This window comes from Spermophilus citellus (genome assembly GCF_964194105.1).
Source record: "Spermophilus citellus genome assembly, chromosome: 1".
NCBI lineage: Eukaryota > Metazoa > Chordata > Mammalia > Rodentia > Sciuridae > Spermophilus > Spermophilus citellus.
Genome location: NC_138182.1, coordinates 209,460,107 through 209,477,365, shown reverse-complemented (window position 1 = coordinate 209,477,365; position 17,259 = coordinate 209,460,107). Strand labels below are relative to the sequence as shown.

At 31.5% G+C, this 17,259-nt stretch overlaps 1 protein-coding gene across 2 annotated transcripts in view; it reads left to right on the top strand.

Annotated features, from left to right (window-relative positions):
* SLF1 (SMC5-SMC6 complex localization factor 1) overlaps window positions 1–16,489 on the top strand; it is a 73,737-nt gene extending 57,248 nt beyond the window's left edge. For both annotated transcript variants that reach the window (XM_081297980.1, XM_081297979.1), the window contains 7 exons: window positions 465–612; window positions 7,979–8,124; window positions 9,191–9,354; window positions 10,129–10,262; window positions 12,163–12,255; window positions 12,659–12,841; window positions 15,512–16,489. In XM_081297980.1, coding sequence (XP_081154106.1) covers window positions 465–612; window positions 7,979–8,124; window positions 9,191–9,354; window positions 10,129–10,262; window positions 12,163–12,255; window positions 12,659–12,841; window positions 15,512–15,993 — 1,350 coding nt within the window. In that variant the 3' untranslated portion in view covers window positions 15,994–16,489. The remainder of the gene's footprint in view (window positions 1–464; window positions 613–7,978; window positions 8,125–9,190; window positions 9,355–10,128; window positions 10,263–12,162; window positions 12,256–12,658; window positions 12,842–15,511) is intronic.
* Window positions 16,490–17,259: the final 770 nt, after the last annotated feature.

The following is a 17,259-nucleotide window of genomic DNA, read 5'->3' as shown; positions in this document are numbered from 1 at the left end:
AATTTCTGTGTTTGTACTGTGTCCTATCCCAAGATATCTCTTATGCATTTGTAGATAATTTCAAAGTTTGAAAAAAATCTGAAATGTAAAGCACTTCTTGTCCTAAGAATTATAGATAAGGATTACCCAAACTGGAGATAAATTCTGTGTGTGTGTATGTGTGTGTGTCTGCATATATATATAAACACATTTACATAATTTGTAAAACAAGCCAGATATATATGTGGAAACAGAGAAATATACATACTTGTGTACATAGAAAGAAAGGTGAAGGAGTTGGTGGGTGAATGAATGGAAAAAGAGGGAAAACAAAAGTTACTGTACTATGGTTCTTAACACTGTCTTTTAGCATTAGCATACTCTGTTTTTTTTTTAATAACTAAGCTTAGCCTCAAAAAGTACTCAATGATAGAGATGTCATATTTTAATATATTTTAGTAATGTTTTTCCCATCTTAATGTTAGGTCTTCAAACATGAACTAGCTTACTTATTGACTGGAATTCTTGGAGCAGCAATAGATTATTGGATTTTCCTTGGTCTTAAGATGGGTAGAAATGTGATGAGACACATGTCTGATGACTTAGGAACTTATATTTCCCTTTCATGTGATGGTAAGTGTTTCTTTCTTTTTTCTTAGCCTCATTCTGGAAATTGTTGTGTTAATTTTTTTTTTTTTTCCAATTCTTTTGGTGGTACTAGAGATTGAATCCAGGGGACTTTGCCACTGAGTTACATACCCAGTTCTTTTTATATTATTAGTTTGAATCAGGGTCTCACTGAGTTGCTGAGGCTGGCCTGGAACCTGCGTCAGCATCCTGAGTTGATAGAATTACAGGTGTGCACCACCCCACCCAGCTAGAAATTAGTTTTGACTTTCCTTTAAGCAGTATGTAATCTTCTAATGTATGTTTAAATGATGCTTTCCTTAAAATAATTGCAGATAGATACACAGATATATACAGGAACAACTGAAGATAAAATTACCCATAATGCACTCACATAGATAATCACTTTTAACTTATGATGTTTTTCTAGTATTTGTAAGTATTTTTATGTAGTTGAGATTATTACTATATATGCAAGTTTGTATTCTTATTTTCCTCTAAATATTATAGGAGGCGTCCCCCCATATATATTATTTATTACCCAAAGGTATTTTTTAAATAGTTTTTGGTTGTCAGTGAACCTTTATTTTTAATTTATTTATATATGGTGCTGAGAATTGAACCCAGACATACTAGGTAAGCGCTCTACCACTGAGCCACAATCCCAGCCCCTATTATCCAAAAATATTATTTTGATGTTTCATAAAAGTTGAATATTACTTAATAGTATAAAAATAATATATGGAAAGAAATTTTTATTATATGGTTATGTATAATATTAATATGGTTTCCTGATTCTATAACTAAAAATTGTAATTAGACAATCTTATGCAATAGTTTTAAAAATTAGTTTTTACCCCCATTTCATTGGAGAAATAGATTCACTTTTTTAAAAAATATTTTTTTTAGTTGTCAGTGGACCTTTATTTTCTTATATATGGTGCTGAGAATCGAACACCAGTGCCTCACACATGCTTAGGCAAGCATTCTACCACTGAGCCACAACCCCATCCCTGAAGAAATAGATTCACTTTTTAATGTATGTTTTCTAGAATCTTACATGTTCAGAACTATTTTCAGTATCTTTAATACCTCTAATTCTTTGAGTAGGATGCATCATCAGACTCTTGTCTTACCTGTGCTATATGAATAATTACCAGGTTTTTTCCTATATAAACACCTAATAACATTAAAAAATGAAACTCATTGAATCAGAATACTTTTTACAAAGCCCCTTATATTAATCTGGTTTATATCACTCATTATAATATTTCCCCCCAGTGTACCTTTTGCTGTATAGTTTTTCTTAATATAATGTAAAAAACTGTTAGCCAACTAGTTTGGTTGCTTTCATCTGGTTATCTAACAAGAAAGGAGTATGGATGAAGCAAATAGAAGTACTTTATATGCATAATTTTCTCACTTTTCCTCCTCACCTTATTATCTAATTTTAAAGTTTTTTCTAAATTAAATAGAGTGTTATTTAAGTGTTATGATGACAGAATTCCTTTTCACAACTATCATCTTATGGTAAATTCTAGTCAACTCTTTTACATGTCTAGTCTGAGGAAGGCTTCCCTAAGACCTTATGTATGTTTTCTAACTTCATAGCCCAATTTAGGAAAAGTCTGCTTTTCTGAACTCTTGCCATTTCTTTTTGTTTCTGTAACTCTGAACTCCTAAAATGAACATATTTTAAATCAAGTGTACTTTGTGTGGCACTCAGCTATAAAAGATGATTTTTACATACTTAATTTTCAATTATTTAGACTGCCAAAACATATAATTTTGTTGCACATATTGTAGTGCATCTTAGTTTTATATAAAGAAAAAGTTCTTGAATCCACTGTCAATCAATTTAATACTTGAAAGAGAGATTCCAGAATAGGAATCCAGGTTATAACTGGGTTCAGGATTTATTTGATGATGTCCTCTGGAAAGAGAGGTCTTTTTTTTATACTACCAAAGTTAGAAGATTTTTATCTAAAGCACTTTGTCTCCTTTTTTTCTCTTTCTTTTTTATTGAGCTGAGGGGGTGATTGCTCTTTCTTTTGTGGACTAGCTGTCCTTTGTTGAGTGACTTTTTAACATTTCTTAGCACAAATTCAATCTTCCTTTGGAACCTTATCATTTCTTTTCCACCATTTCTACTAGGTAGTGTAGTGTTTTTTGTCCTTTTAGAAACAGCAGAATTCTGGCATTGTTTGCCAGAGTGACAAATAAATATTTGGCTAACAGAATTCCTTGTTTCGATTCTGTAATGAAACCTCTTTGAGTTTGAGGGCCCAGGACAGGATTAGCAATGGCTTTAGAGCCTACCAATACAATTAAATGTGTTATTTCCAGTACACAGTAATTGCCTTTAAGGAAATAAAAGTTATTTTATAGTTTAGTCAAATACATGACATTTGAGCTTTGTGTTAACAGTTGAGTTCTATGTGTAGCTTCAATGCTTTACTTACTCATAAATTTCTCTTTACTATGAAGTAGGGCATTGTTATCCAGTGTTATTCTTATTTTCACATGTCAAATTTAAACCTTAGAAGTTTAAACCTATGACTAACTTGAGGTAGAACCTAACGTTACTTTGATAATCATGTCACCAAAATGATGCCAAGGATATATAATTGATCACTAATCTTTAAAACTCTAGATGTGTGCTTGGCTAGCATTGTACAACTCCCTGAGTCCAATACCAGTAACACACACACACACACACACACACACACACACACACACACACACTTATTTCCATAGGTTCCAAATTAGATTGCAGATAGGCTAGTTAAAAATTTCTAGCATGTATTTCTAAAACTGGTTCAAATTAAATATTTCCCTAGTTTTTTTTAAGAAAACAGGAACTTTTTTATAGCTAAAGTGCAAAATAAAATTATATTTATTATGGGATTTGTAGAATATTACACTTTTCCCTACAAAGTGAACCAGGTATTATTTCTAATTATATCCTTTCTGCTCATATTTTTATGAAGAAATTTGAGAATCATTGACAACTCTTTTTTTCTCTCATCTTTTTATCTTTGGGTATTCCCACATGGGTTGTTTGCTTTTTTTTTTTTATTTTTCTTTTTAACATTTTTTTGCATTCTTTATTTGGTTTTCCTCAGTACTGGAGATTGAACCCAGGTACACTCTACCACTGAGCAGCACCTCAACCCTTTTTATTTTGAGACAGGGTCTTGCATAGTTGGGGTGACTGGCTCAAACTGCTGATCCTCCTGCCGCATTCTAGGTAGTCTCTGGGAGTATAGGCATGCACCACCACACCCAGCTTTTTTTCATTATTCTTTGGCTCAGTTACTATCTTTTGCTTTTTCTAATTTGTAAGTAAAGATGCTGTGTTGCTGTAGCATTACTTCCAGTTGAAGATATTGATCCATCTTTCTCATTTAATTTTAGTATTACCCTTGTTAGTTTGTAATTGGTGAAAATTAAGGCAATAAATAGTTCAGAAGACAACTAAAATCTTACTTTCTTTCCATCACATCTTGTGTCTATCAGCTTCACATTTTGGACAAAAAGAATTTCCTTCTTGTATTTTAAGGTCATGTGAAATTTATTTTCAATGCCTAATTGAAATTCCCAGTCTATTGGCGTAAACTAGGGTTAGCAAACATTTTTAATGTAAAGTGCCAGATAGTAAACATTTCTGGCTTTTTTGTCCCTACTGTCTCTGTCCTGTCTGTGCTGCAGTTTTAGTAAGAAAAAGCAACTGTACACAGTATATAAATGGATGAACATGGCTGTGTTCCAGTAAAACTTTGTTCATAAAAATAGGCAGCAAACCATTGTTTGCTAATTCTTGAGTTAAACAAATTTCTTCTGTTTTTTTTTTCCCAATGGGAAAGAATACTTGTCATTAAAATTTTTCACATCTTAAGAGTACTTTTTTAAATATTTTTTTTAGTTCTTGCTGTACGTTTATTTAATTTATTTATTTTATATGTGGTACTGAGAATTGAACCTAGTGCTTCACACATGCTCGGCAAGTGCTATACCACTGAGCTACAACCCCATCCCTTAAGAGTATTTTTAATAAACCTTCCTTTTCCCTTGGGTTGCATTATTATCTTTTCCTGATATTTTTTGTTTTTATTCAGTTTTACTTTTTTTTACATCTATTCCCTTTTAATGCTTCCATGGATGCAAATTTTTATCTTTTTACTAATTGTAATTATCTCGTTCAAAATGCTTCTTTTTCTTTCATTCATTTAACACTTCATATATAGTGAAGGAGGGAAATAAAACATGATTCTTGCTTTTTTGGAGCTTTCAGTGGGAGAGGAAGATTGTAATAAAGTTAATGTAAATGTACCATTATACATCATTTAAAAATGTGTTGAGAACAATTAAAACCAGGGGTTGATACTGAACTACTTTGTATTGGATGATCAAAAAACACAGAACTTGAAAGATAAGCAAAAATTTGGTACATTCAGGGGAGAGTATTCTAGTCAGAAGAGTAAAAATTTACCAGAGTTCTTAAAGTAGAAAAGAGCTGAGGCTATGTGAAGCCTTCTCACAGACTGGTAATAATATTAGTGGAGTCAGAATAAGGCCAAAGAAATGGGTAAGGGAGTTTATGTAGGAACTTGTAAGCCATGTTGAGAATTAGAAGCTATTTAACAAGGGAATGGAAAGATCTGGTTAACTTTTCAAATGATTGTTCTTGCTTTACTTTCTATTTTATTTCTATGAAAGAAAAAGAAGCATTTTGAATGAGATAATTACAATTAGTAAAAGATAATTATAATTAGTAAAAAGTTATCTGTCACTCATTTTTTCATCTGTCAAATATGAATGTTTATTCTGTGCAGTTTAGTGATGTACATTCTGTGAGGGCTAAAAAATATGATCCTATTCTTTAAAGGTTTTGCAGTCTTGGCTAAGTTCTCTTGTTCATCTGTTATTTTTTATTCTATTTTATTCTGTTACCTGGTAATATGTGGATCCATTAGAGTTTGTATTTCCCTGTTTCTGTAAGCTTACCAAATAGCTTCTTCTTAGATGAATAACTCCGTTTGATAGTGTGAGATTATCTTCTTCAAATTCTACAGTCAGACCTTTTCTCCTTTCCTTTGACTGCCTAGAGTTCAAGTTAACAGATCAATTCATTGTAGTAAACTCTGTGATGGTAGATATAGGCTTTTTAATGTCCACAAGTAGAAATTAAATGTAACTCCTTTCTCATTTCCTGTTCATAAAAACCATATCTCCATTGAGATCATTGTGAAAGGAGTTATGAGTTTAGCAATCATATCTGTTCAGGGATATGTGAATCTGGTTGTCATATGAATGGAATCATTTGCTAAAGACTCGTATAGTAGTCTGCAGCATCGCAAGAGCCTCAATCTCTTTAATCAAGGCAAGGTTTCTCAGTCTGAGCACTGGTTATGTTTTGGCTGGATAATTGTTGTTGTTGAGATTCTCTTGCACATTAATAGGATGTCTAATAGCATTCCTAGCCTTTTGCCACTAGGGGCCAATAGCATTCCCTTCTCCATTTGTGAGAACCAAAATTTCCCTTGAAGAGAAATCCTACCCTTTTCCTCCTCCTCACTGATAATCAGTTGGTCAAGAAGGGTCAATGACTGCAAGGACACCTGAGCACCAGCCTTTCTATGAATACATCTGAGCAGGTGTTCGGTGCGTGACTGCATTGTCCTGACTAAAAGAAACTCCACTCCTGAGTAGAGAAGTCAAGCTTTATAAAACTTAATATGGCTATTAAGTTTCTCATTTAGCCCCATTTTAAAAATATTTTAATTAATACATGTAATTGTAATTCTTATTTGTTACTTTTATTGACTTTATTGTTTCAGTGTAGTTAATCTACCATATTATATATTATCTCAACTTTTTTATACTGTTTGTTTTGTTTAATTTTAACTCTTTTGGTATCCTATTGTTTGGTATCATTCTTTACTTGACATTCCATTGTTTTATCCATTTTGTTACACAGATAGTAATAATAAAAAATTTATAACATTAAATAGATTACAGGGGAAAGAATCACCCTAGTACTTTATCACTTTCAGTTCATTTGTATATGCATTTACATCTTACTGGAACACTGATGTTTTTGAATAGCAGAGATTTGAGGGTTTGGGTGTCTTTTTGTTGGTTGTTTTTCATTTAAAATAAGCCCATAGTCACTGGGCACGGTGGCAACAACTGGAATCCCAGTGACTTCAGTTATTTGGGAGGCCAGCCTAGGCAACTTAACAAGACCCTATCTCAAAATGAAAATATTAGAAGAGTTGGGGATATAGCTCAGTGGTAAAGTACCCCTGGGTTCAATCTCCAATACCAAAAACCAAAACAAAATAAATAAAAAGTAAAAGGGACTGGGATGTTGCTCAGCAGTGAAGCACCCCTGGGTGTAATACCCTCCCAAATACAATATAATAAAATAACCTCATGGTAGAATGAATGAAATTTTTTTTGTTTTGTTTTTTAATTGTAAATGGACACAATACCTTTATTTTATTTTTATGTGATCCTGATAATTGAACCCAGTATCTCCCACGTGCAAGGGTAGCACTCTACCACTGAGCTACAACCCCAGCCCAAGTGCAACTTTTTAATGAAATCTTTACTTACATACTCTCTATTTTATGTTTTCTTTATTTATCTTGTGCTTGTCTTTCTTCTCTTCAGTAATAGGATTTATGGGTGTTATTAGGAGTAATATTCTAATATATTTTTTCCTATCACCTCAAGACTGATCGTTGCAAATTAAATAAGTGTGGTCATTCAAAAACTAAGTACTAATTTTCCAAAGAAGCAGCTATTTAATGAGAAGAGATCTTTTATGTTAATTGGAAAATATAGTGATAAAAATCTCACGTATTTTGGTATAATTGTGTGCGCCCACACACAATTGTAAGGCTTTTATTTGATGTAATAAAAAGTAAAATAAGAGTACATGCCATATTTTTTTTTTCCTCTTTAAAGGCTAAGAATAGGAAAATTACTTTTTTTGGGGGGGGGTGTATGTGTGTGTGTGTAGTTTAAAATAATGTGGATAAATGTTTTTGATGTAGGAACCATCATTTGGTTGAAGAAAATCTACTGATGAAATAGTCTAAAGGAAAAAAAAATTCATTTGAGCACAGTGGCACATATCTGTAATCCTGGTAATTTGGGAGGCTGAGACAAGAGGATCTCAAGTTTCAGGCTAGCCTCAGTAACTTATTGAGCCTCTAAACAAATTATCAGAATACAAAGGGCTAGGGATAAAGCTCAATGGTGAAGAGACTGTGGATTAAATCTCCAGTCCCCTGAACGCCCCAAAAAGAGAAAAATATATAGAGAGAATATAGCTCTATTTACTTCTCTTGTTTTTCTGCAGACTTTTCTTCACAGGAATTAGAGATTTTCATTTGCTCCTTTTCTTCCTCCTGGCTTCAAATGTTTGTTGCCGAGGCAGTCTTTAAAAAGTTGTGTTTGCAGAGCTCTATCAGTATTTCTTCTGAGCCACTCTCTCTTCATAAAATGGTAAGCACTATTTTAGATGTTTCAATTCCTAAGAAGTATCTTTATAAATTCAACTTTTAAATATTCTTAGGTATTTCTAATAAATGAACAGGGTTAACAAATCTTTCCAACCCATAAAAGAACTAGTATTTTTCTATTTCAAAAATAGTTTAATTACGAAAATCAAAGGGAGATCAGTAGAGTAAAGGGACCATAGGGGGATTCTTGGGGAATATTAGCCAAATTATATTGTTATATTGTGTACATGTGCAGATATGTAAAAACAAATTCCTCCATATGGACAACTATAATGCATCAGTTAAAATATAGAAAAAATTCAGTGAATAGAAATTTTTAATCATTTTTTAAAGTAATTAAGGATTGACAATAGAAAAGCGGAACAGTAATCTTTGTTCCCTACTCACTTCTATCATAAGATTATTTTGGACTAGATTCAAAACAATTCCACCTAATATTTAATGGTTTATAAAGAACAAAATTTATAAATGATATATATCCTATACACACATACATATAAGTTACATTTGATCCAAGGTTTTCTAGTTTTATTTAGGCTATCCAAATATATATAATTAGGATCTAGTATCTAGCAGATTCTTCAACAAATAAGAAGTAAGTTTATTTATTGATCATATTGGGTAAATTGTTTTACAACAATACTTACTTTAAAGTTCTTTTCACTCCTTATTCACTCATTATTCATTTATTTCAGCCTTTCTGTTGAAGAAAATTATTTTTAAAATGGAAATGACAGAATATAAGTTGTATAAATCATCAATGTAAAAAGTATACGAGTGATTCATAAGTTGGATATAAGACAAATCAACTTTCTTAAATGAGTATTAAAATTGAATAATAAAAAAATTATTTCAAGAAGGTATTTTCCTTCTTGTCTACATGATATTGACATGGAACTATCAGCTTTTTAATATTTTATCATGTTCAAATGTGGAAACTGTAATAGTGAAATCTAGAAAATGTAACCACATTTAATAGTTAATCAATTAATTTCTTTTTACTGCTATCTTTGTAGTTGAGAAAGCAATATAATAATATTTTGCAACAGGTATATTCCTATTTGCCAGCTTTGGGGAAAACTATTATGCATGGAGCTGGAAAAATACCATTACCAAAGAAAATAGGACAGCGACCTTGCCTTGAATCTCAGAGAGCTTTACTAATGCTGAATGGTGCTAAGCAGAAACATGTTGAAGGACTGTCAGAGTTACCGTAAGTGTTGCTATTATCTCTGCTGTGCGTTATTTTGGAGTACAGCTTTTTTGACATCTTCCTTGAACTTTAGCTTATCTGTGTAAATGTGTGAATAACATTGATTAGAAGAAAACTCAGTTTAGACCTGCAAATATACAAAATCAAATTTTCTCTTTCTGTAATTCAAGGAAAATATTTTTTTTACCAAGATTAAGTGCTTCCCCAAAGAAATAAAACTATTCATCAAATTACTGTTTTATACAATTTTTGCCCTGTGATTTGAATTACTGCTTTTCCATAATATAGATGAGCTTTCAGAAGGCATGTTCATGTTGAGATACTCAAGTTGTTGTACTACCTTCTCCAAAATGAGAAACTTCCTCTAGATGTATGCTGTAGAAAACTCAGAAAGCCTGAATTATTCTCTGAAAGAAAAAAGAGAATAGTATTCACATGAAAATAAGAATTGGGAGCAGAGGCCTGTGTTCTAATCTTAGTTTTCCACTTTATTTTCTCTGTCAGATATGGTTTATACTTGGTTTCCTTTTATTTACCCCACATTCTGTATTCAGAACCTTCTCAATGAGTAGTTGAGGCTTTAAGGCTAGTAAAATGAAAATTAATGCATAACAACTTATTTCTATATGATTGAAATCAATTTTAGAATTAACAGTGAAGACTGCGTGATTAAGGGAGTTTAAATTAGATTTTAAGAAAAATACCCACCATATAATATATGCTGGCATGCCTTGCTGAAAAACAAGCTTTCATTCTTTCTTTCTTTCTTTTCAGGGAGCTGAACCTTGCTAAATGTTCCTCATCATTTAAAAAATTGAAAAAGAAGTCAGAAGGAGAATTGTCATGTTCCAAGGAGAATTGCCCCTCTTTAGTTACGAAGATGAATTTTCATAAGACTAATCTAAAAGGTATTCCAAGTATCTAAATTAATTTATGCTAAGAACTTTTTGTGGTTATAGTCAGTACTTGTAATTTTTGCCCTGATAAATACTTGTAACTTAAATATTGGACTAGGTCCAGGAAATGCCTTCCTGGATACCATATTATTTTCTTGTACTGTCACTTGTACAGAGAAAATGATCAGTTAATATCTGGTATAATAGAGTATTCCTCCCTTTCTTTTCTCCCCCTGGCCTTCCAAATACTAAACATAGCGTGCAGCACTCATTGAGCATATTCCAGACTTGCCCGCCTTACTTTTCTATTCCACTTCAACCTGTGTTATTCAGGATCAGTGTCTTCTGATTTGAAAGTATAATTCAGTCTTCATCTCTTTCAGTCTTAGACATTTTGTGAACAAAGAATGAGGAGTAGGCTATGTTACATAGCTGTGTTAAGCATATGGGCTCTTTTCTTCTAGGCACTGAGCCCAGACTATGAAATGTGTTTGGCTTTTGGTTCTGACTGTACTGGAACCTAAGCACCTAAAGGATGGAATAACTAAGAAGAGTCTTGTAATAATTTACTGTCACCCCTTTTATGTAGTTATCTCTTAACTTAAAAATGTAAGTTATCTTTAAAGAGTCTGTACTTGGCCAAAGTAAATTGTTGAATCTTTTGTTTATAAACTAAATCATATTTTCAATATAGTATTAATATGACACCCATAGAAATAGAGTAAAGCTCTCAGAGTCTTTCAATATGATAAAAATTCATAATTTCATATCACAAATTCAAAATAACGGCTCGTTTGGCTCAAAATCTGAAAAATGTATTACACGAGATCTTTAATATTAACTTCACAAATCAGGGTCTTTTTTCTTTGTTTTATTGTAGCAGAAAGTAAAATGAATATGAATGACTAGTCTGAACAGAAGGAACTGGGGGAGAGGAAGAGAATTGAGAAGTAATACAGAAAAACTTGAAAAGCTTCTCTGTGCATGTAAAAGTAATATTTTAGTAGAAGTTACAGAGATATCTGTAAAACTGAACATTATAAAAATATACTACTTAGTATTTTATAGTAAGAACAAGTGTGTTTCAGTATTTCATTTTGTTTCTTAAGCAGTCACCTATAATAAGTTTTAACAAATTTACATCAAATCATCACTTATAATTTATTAATCTTGGTTATAAAAGACGGATATAGTTAATTTTTGCCAGCAACTACTAATTGCATTCCTCCTAGCAAATCTTTGCCTTTCTATTTGTTACTCTTGTTCAGCTTTAAATGGTACTAGAGATTTTTTTTCCCGTGTAGTGTGTGTGTGGTGTTTATATTAAGATTCCTCCATTTCTCCTTCTCTGTGCTGCTGTAGCCAAGCCAGACAGCCTATTGAGAAGCAGCAAACCATCTGTTAATGGATTTGAAGTTCTGAATTATACTTGAGTGTGTAGAGGCACTCGTGCTTAGCCAGAAACATTCATTTGAATTAAGCTATAAATGCTGTATAAAAAGGAGCCATACATTTAATGCAGGTTCATGAATAAATTTAAGAGAGGGCAATTGCACTCTAAACTTTTATTGCTGCAAAACCCAGTATTTTTGGTGTTCTCTGATCATTTGGGGATTTTATAGCAGGGCTGAAGCTTTAAAACTTGAACTAGGGGGAGACAGTGCCTATGTTAAACCTTTTGCTGTAGAATTTCATTGCTGAATTGCTGATTGAACAGAAGCTCTATGAATTGGTGGGTATCCCCCCCAACACACACACTTTCTAATGCAGGAGATGTTTAAACTAATCAAAAGGAAAACTCAATAAATAATTTTCTGGCATGGGGCCAGATCTCCTAGTTCATGCCCTTTGATTATTTTCTTTAGTTGATATCTTGTCTTCTCTGGAATAATCTATTAATTTTTTATGGCAGGAGAAACAGCCCTGCATAGAGCTTGCATAAATAACCAAGTGGAGAAATTGATTCTTCTTCTTTCTTTGCCAGGAATAGACATCAATGTTAAAGGTAAGTTTTAAATCTTTGTGGTTTCATACAATGTCTTAATATTTGTGATATGAAACAGTTTTATATCACATTAAGAAAGAACACTTGAGTTAATTTACCTAAGATATCTTTAAAATATAGCTATTAGCAAAACCCAAGAAATTCATTATGTAATGATTTATAGCTAATGTTGTAGAAACATTTTTGGTGTTTATATTTTGTTCATAATATTTTAAAATTGTCTTTAATTACTTAAATTTCTTTTTCTTCAAAGCAATGTACTTACACGGGTATTTTTAGCAAAGTTTATTTTTAATATGAAGTGCGTACAAAATCATACCAATAAGAGAAGTAGAACATCAATACTTTACTACCAGAAGTCCTACTTCTGCTGTTTTAAAACTTGCCTTGATTTCTAATTTAGACAATGCTGGCTGGACGCCTTTGCATGAAGCCTGTAACTATGGTAACACAGTGTGTGTCCAGGAAATTTTGCAACGTTGTCCAGAGGTAGATCTGCTCACTCAAGTGGACGGGGTGACTCCTTTGCATGATGCACTGTCAAACGGACATGTAGAAATTGGCAAGCTGCTACTACAGCATGGGGGTGAGTGCATTTATGCTAAATGGGTTTTGATAAATTATCCAGTTTTTTGACGAATCCCTTGGAAGTAGATAGCATTTTATATTTAAAACCTGTAAGGAAAGAGGTTTTCATTTCATATTAATAAAAAAGTAAGGATAAAAAGTCTCATAGAATGTAATCACCTTTTATTAACAGTGATAAAAGCCTTTTCATATTATGGACGCATGTATATATTGTTAAGTCTATTTCGGTTCATGTACAAGAGTGGATTTTTTAATTGAATGTGTTGGTTTTAGATATTAATCCTTTCATTTAATATATGAAATCCCTATGAACTTGTCATTTCTGAAAGCTTATTAGTAAATGAATGTAAATGTTCATGTGATTACTTGAATTTTTTCATGCTTTTTATATGTAACTGTTCAGTATTATTTTTATAAGGCATATCTTTACAGACTGTGAAAAAGATGTCCTAGAATCTTTTTCTTCATTCACATTTTGCAGTCAATTAAATTAAAGTAGAAGAATTTTCAAATGGTAATAACTGTTGTGCAGGGATTTTATAAAAAAGGCTAACTTAAGCTTAATATTCAACTACTGCTCTTTCTACTGATATTTAATCTTTGCTTTCAGCAAGCCCCTTTCTTTTTTCAGTAACATTCTTAAATCTGAGCTGAATATTATTAATTTACATCAAAATATTCAAACTGATTTGTGTTTTAAGAAGAACAACAAAAGAAAATTGATGAGCTTATAAAACAAAAACAAATTTATGTAAATTTCTCATTGCTTTCATGTACTCTAATCTTAGAAATTAACATGATTTTATCCCATAATGAAAGCATTGGATTCTTCATAAAAACGAAAAGCATATTTTTTGGGGGGATGTCTTTTTTTTTCTTTTCTTTCTCTCTCTCTTTTTTTCTGTATATACATATAAGAAAGGTTGTATAGCACAATAACATAAGCCATTTGGTTATTTATAGTCTTCTCCTGCCCCCTAAAGGCGTTAGTGTGTCTGTTTTACTAACCATTTCATAATCAATATATTTCAGTTCTTCTGCCTTCTTTTTTAGTATTGTTTACTAAACATAACATTTCACCTCCTAAATGTTTTATTTTTCTACTCCTAAGTGTTTTGTTTTTCTACTTAATTTGTATCTGACATTCAAGCCAATAGTTGATTTTGCTTCGAGTATTGTTAATTAAAAGATATTATATTAGGTCCATTTCTTTAGTAGACTTCAGTATTCCATCAGCCAATTTGAATTTTATCTAGTGAATAATAGTAAATGGAAGAGCTCCTTGACCTGGGAGAGGAAATCTACTTGTTCTTGAATTTATTAAGGTCTTTTGACAATTGTACAAGACTTAGTATTGCCTCAGTAATATTTGGTTTAAATCTGTTACATCGTTTGACATTATCATGTAGTAGCTGTATTATCTATCCATTTTGAGTAGTTCAGTCTTGAGAGTAATAATTTTAAGATTGAATTTATGTCTCAAAAATTTTTATTTAAGTATTCATAATTTTGTCTTTTTTAATATGAAATGCATTTTATATCTCAGTCATTCTGTATGTTTGATCAAAGTTACCATTAGGAGGTTTAACAGTTATAATATGTTCTCTCTGTGATAATATAATCTTCAACAGTGTGACTTTCTAAGGTGTCTGCTAGTACTAAAACCTTTATATCCATTCTGACATCTTATTTATAACTAAGTGCATAAATTATTGTAAGATTTGGTATCTAATACTCCTTTGTTTTGCTGTGCCACCAAATACTATGTTATTTTTATTTTGCCCTGTTATATCATCCTTTACTAGAGCATCCTAAACTATATCTTCAGTACTTCTAAGTAGTTAGATATATTTAGCTTGGATAGACAGATTAAGATCTAAGTTTGATGCAGAATAATTAACACTTAATTTTTTGGGGATCATTTACCTATTAAAATCAAGCATAAACAAGGATAAAAGAAGTAAGGTTTTCCAGTTTTTGTACTACCAGAATTGTTGAACACCAGTGGAAAAGGGCACTACTTTCCTTCTTGGTAATATTATGAGACAGCCTTGGGACTCTTATGGAATTTAAGAAAAATATATATTTTGTTAATTTCTTTTTTTTTTTTTCTTGTGATGCTAGGGATTGAACCCAGAGCCTTGTACATGCAAGGCAGACACTTTACCTACTGAGCTATATCCCTAGCCCCTATTTTGTTAATTTCTTACAGAAACTGAAATTCTTATTTTAAGATGATAATTAATAAAGTTTTATAAAAGCCTTTTTCATTTATAATCATATATACTGTTTATTTAACTCAGACATATACTTTTTTTTAATGAGGTAACTTTTTATTTTATTCATATATTTTTTTAAGTGGTTCTAAGGATTGAACCAGGGCCTCATATGTGCTAAGCAAGCGCTCTACCGCTGAGCCATAACCCCAGCACCTAAGGAATATACTTTTAATCTCATTAGGCAATTGACAGAATTTTGCTTTTTTTTAATGCACCTTTATTAGGCAGTTAGTATATATAGCCACTTAATTATGCAAACATGAATTAGTTAAAAATATGATTATGAATAGAACCCTGTGTGCTTTGGGAAAAAAGAGAGAGAAAACAGCTGTTAATTTGCCAAAATAAAAATATTTTACCCTTAACATTTTTCATTTTCTATTTTACAGGCCCAGTGCTTTTACAGCAGAGAAACTCTAAGGGGGAATTGCCCTTGGATTATGTAGTATCACCTCAAACCAAGGAAGAACTATTTGCTATTACAAAACTAGAAGACACAGTGGAGAACTTTCATGCACAAGCAGAGAAACATTTTTACCACCAGCAACTTGAATTTGGTTCATTTTTACTTAGTAGGATGTTGCTAAATTTTTGTTCGATTTTTGACTTATCCTCAGAGTTCATCTTAGCTTTCAAAGGGTTAACTCATCTAAATGACCTGCGTATGCCTTGTAAAAGTTATAAAGAAACCCCTAGTTCTCATACTGACTGGTTATTGGATCTTTATGCTAGAAATATAAAGACATTGCAGAAGCTCCCAAATATTCTTAAGGAACTGCCTGAGAATTTGAAAGTGTGTCCTGGAGTACATACAGAGGCCTTATTAGTGACATTGGAAATGATGTGTCGATCAGTCACAGAGTTTTCATGATGATGCCAAAAAGTATGAGTCAGTGTTCTAAACATGTTCAACTTGCTTTAGTCATTTAGTACAGACTTCATGGCTTAGTGACAGATAGTAATTTTATTTATTTATTGACAGACTTTATAGCCTTGAAAAATTTTAAAAGCACTTAAAAATGTTCATCAGAAGTATAGTCTGAGCTTCTGTCTTTTTATAGTGTGTAGAATTTGACTCAGAAGTTAAAAAAAAAAAGTTTGGTATCAACTATTTTCATTAATCTGATTTTTTTTTTGTTCTGGAATTGATATTATTTATCTACTCATTGTAAATGTAAAAAATTTAATTTAAATATTTTTTCAAATCAATATGTAATGTCCTCTAGGTATTCTAGGTCTTAGAATCATGGTAAGGATATTCATGGAAATGTGTGTCTGTAAACTTGTAACTACCTTTTCTTCTCTATGGGTTGATGGACTAAAATATACATTTTAGTTTTGTGTGTTTCCCAAATAAACATCTTTGAAATTTAAAATATTAATTATTATTCTTATTTTTTAAATGCACTTAATATGCAAAGTCTGACAGTTCCATCCCTTATCTGTTTTATTTTAGCAGTTCATGTACAAAGTATATTACTGTTCCATACAACCAATATTCTGTAAGTAAAAACATTTTCCTGCATAATAAGTTCTATTAAATATTAAGATTATAAGTGGCATTTAAATACTAGATGTGAGATTATCTAAAAATTTTATGTACAATATGAATATACAGTAGTAATGTTTCAAATAACAGGTTTTTCAAAATAGTAATATATAGTAAAACTAAAAGACAGAGCATGGATAATAACCACTTTTAAAATTGGAATTTCTTCACTATAAAATAAGTTACATTGTGCTACAGCTGGAAAAGAAACATTAAAACTTCCATTTAGCTTTTATGTAACTAAAGTGATGATCTCAGAAATTAATCTACTGAAGAAATATACATCAATTTTATCTTGGAAGTAGATCTTTTAACAAGATACAAATGTTCAGTTTCTTACTATAGAGTTTATAATCTAAACTAAACTGCTACATTAGTATGTCAGCTCCGAAAACAATGTTTTTTCCATATTTTTAAATAATTAAAATTTTATATATACTGTAAGAAATATTAATAATTTCTATTTAGCCTTCACATATAACATCATACATATTTCTCCTTATTACTGAATCTGCCAAAGTATCAGAGAAAAATGACATAGGGGAAACTCTCTAAAGGATGTTAAGATATTCATAAGGAGTAACATGC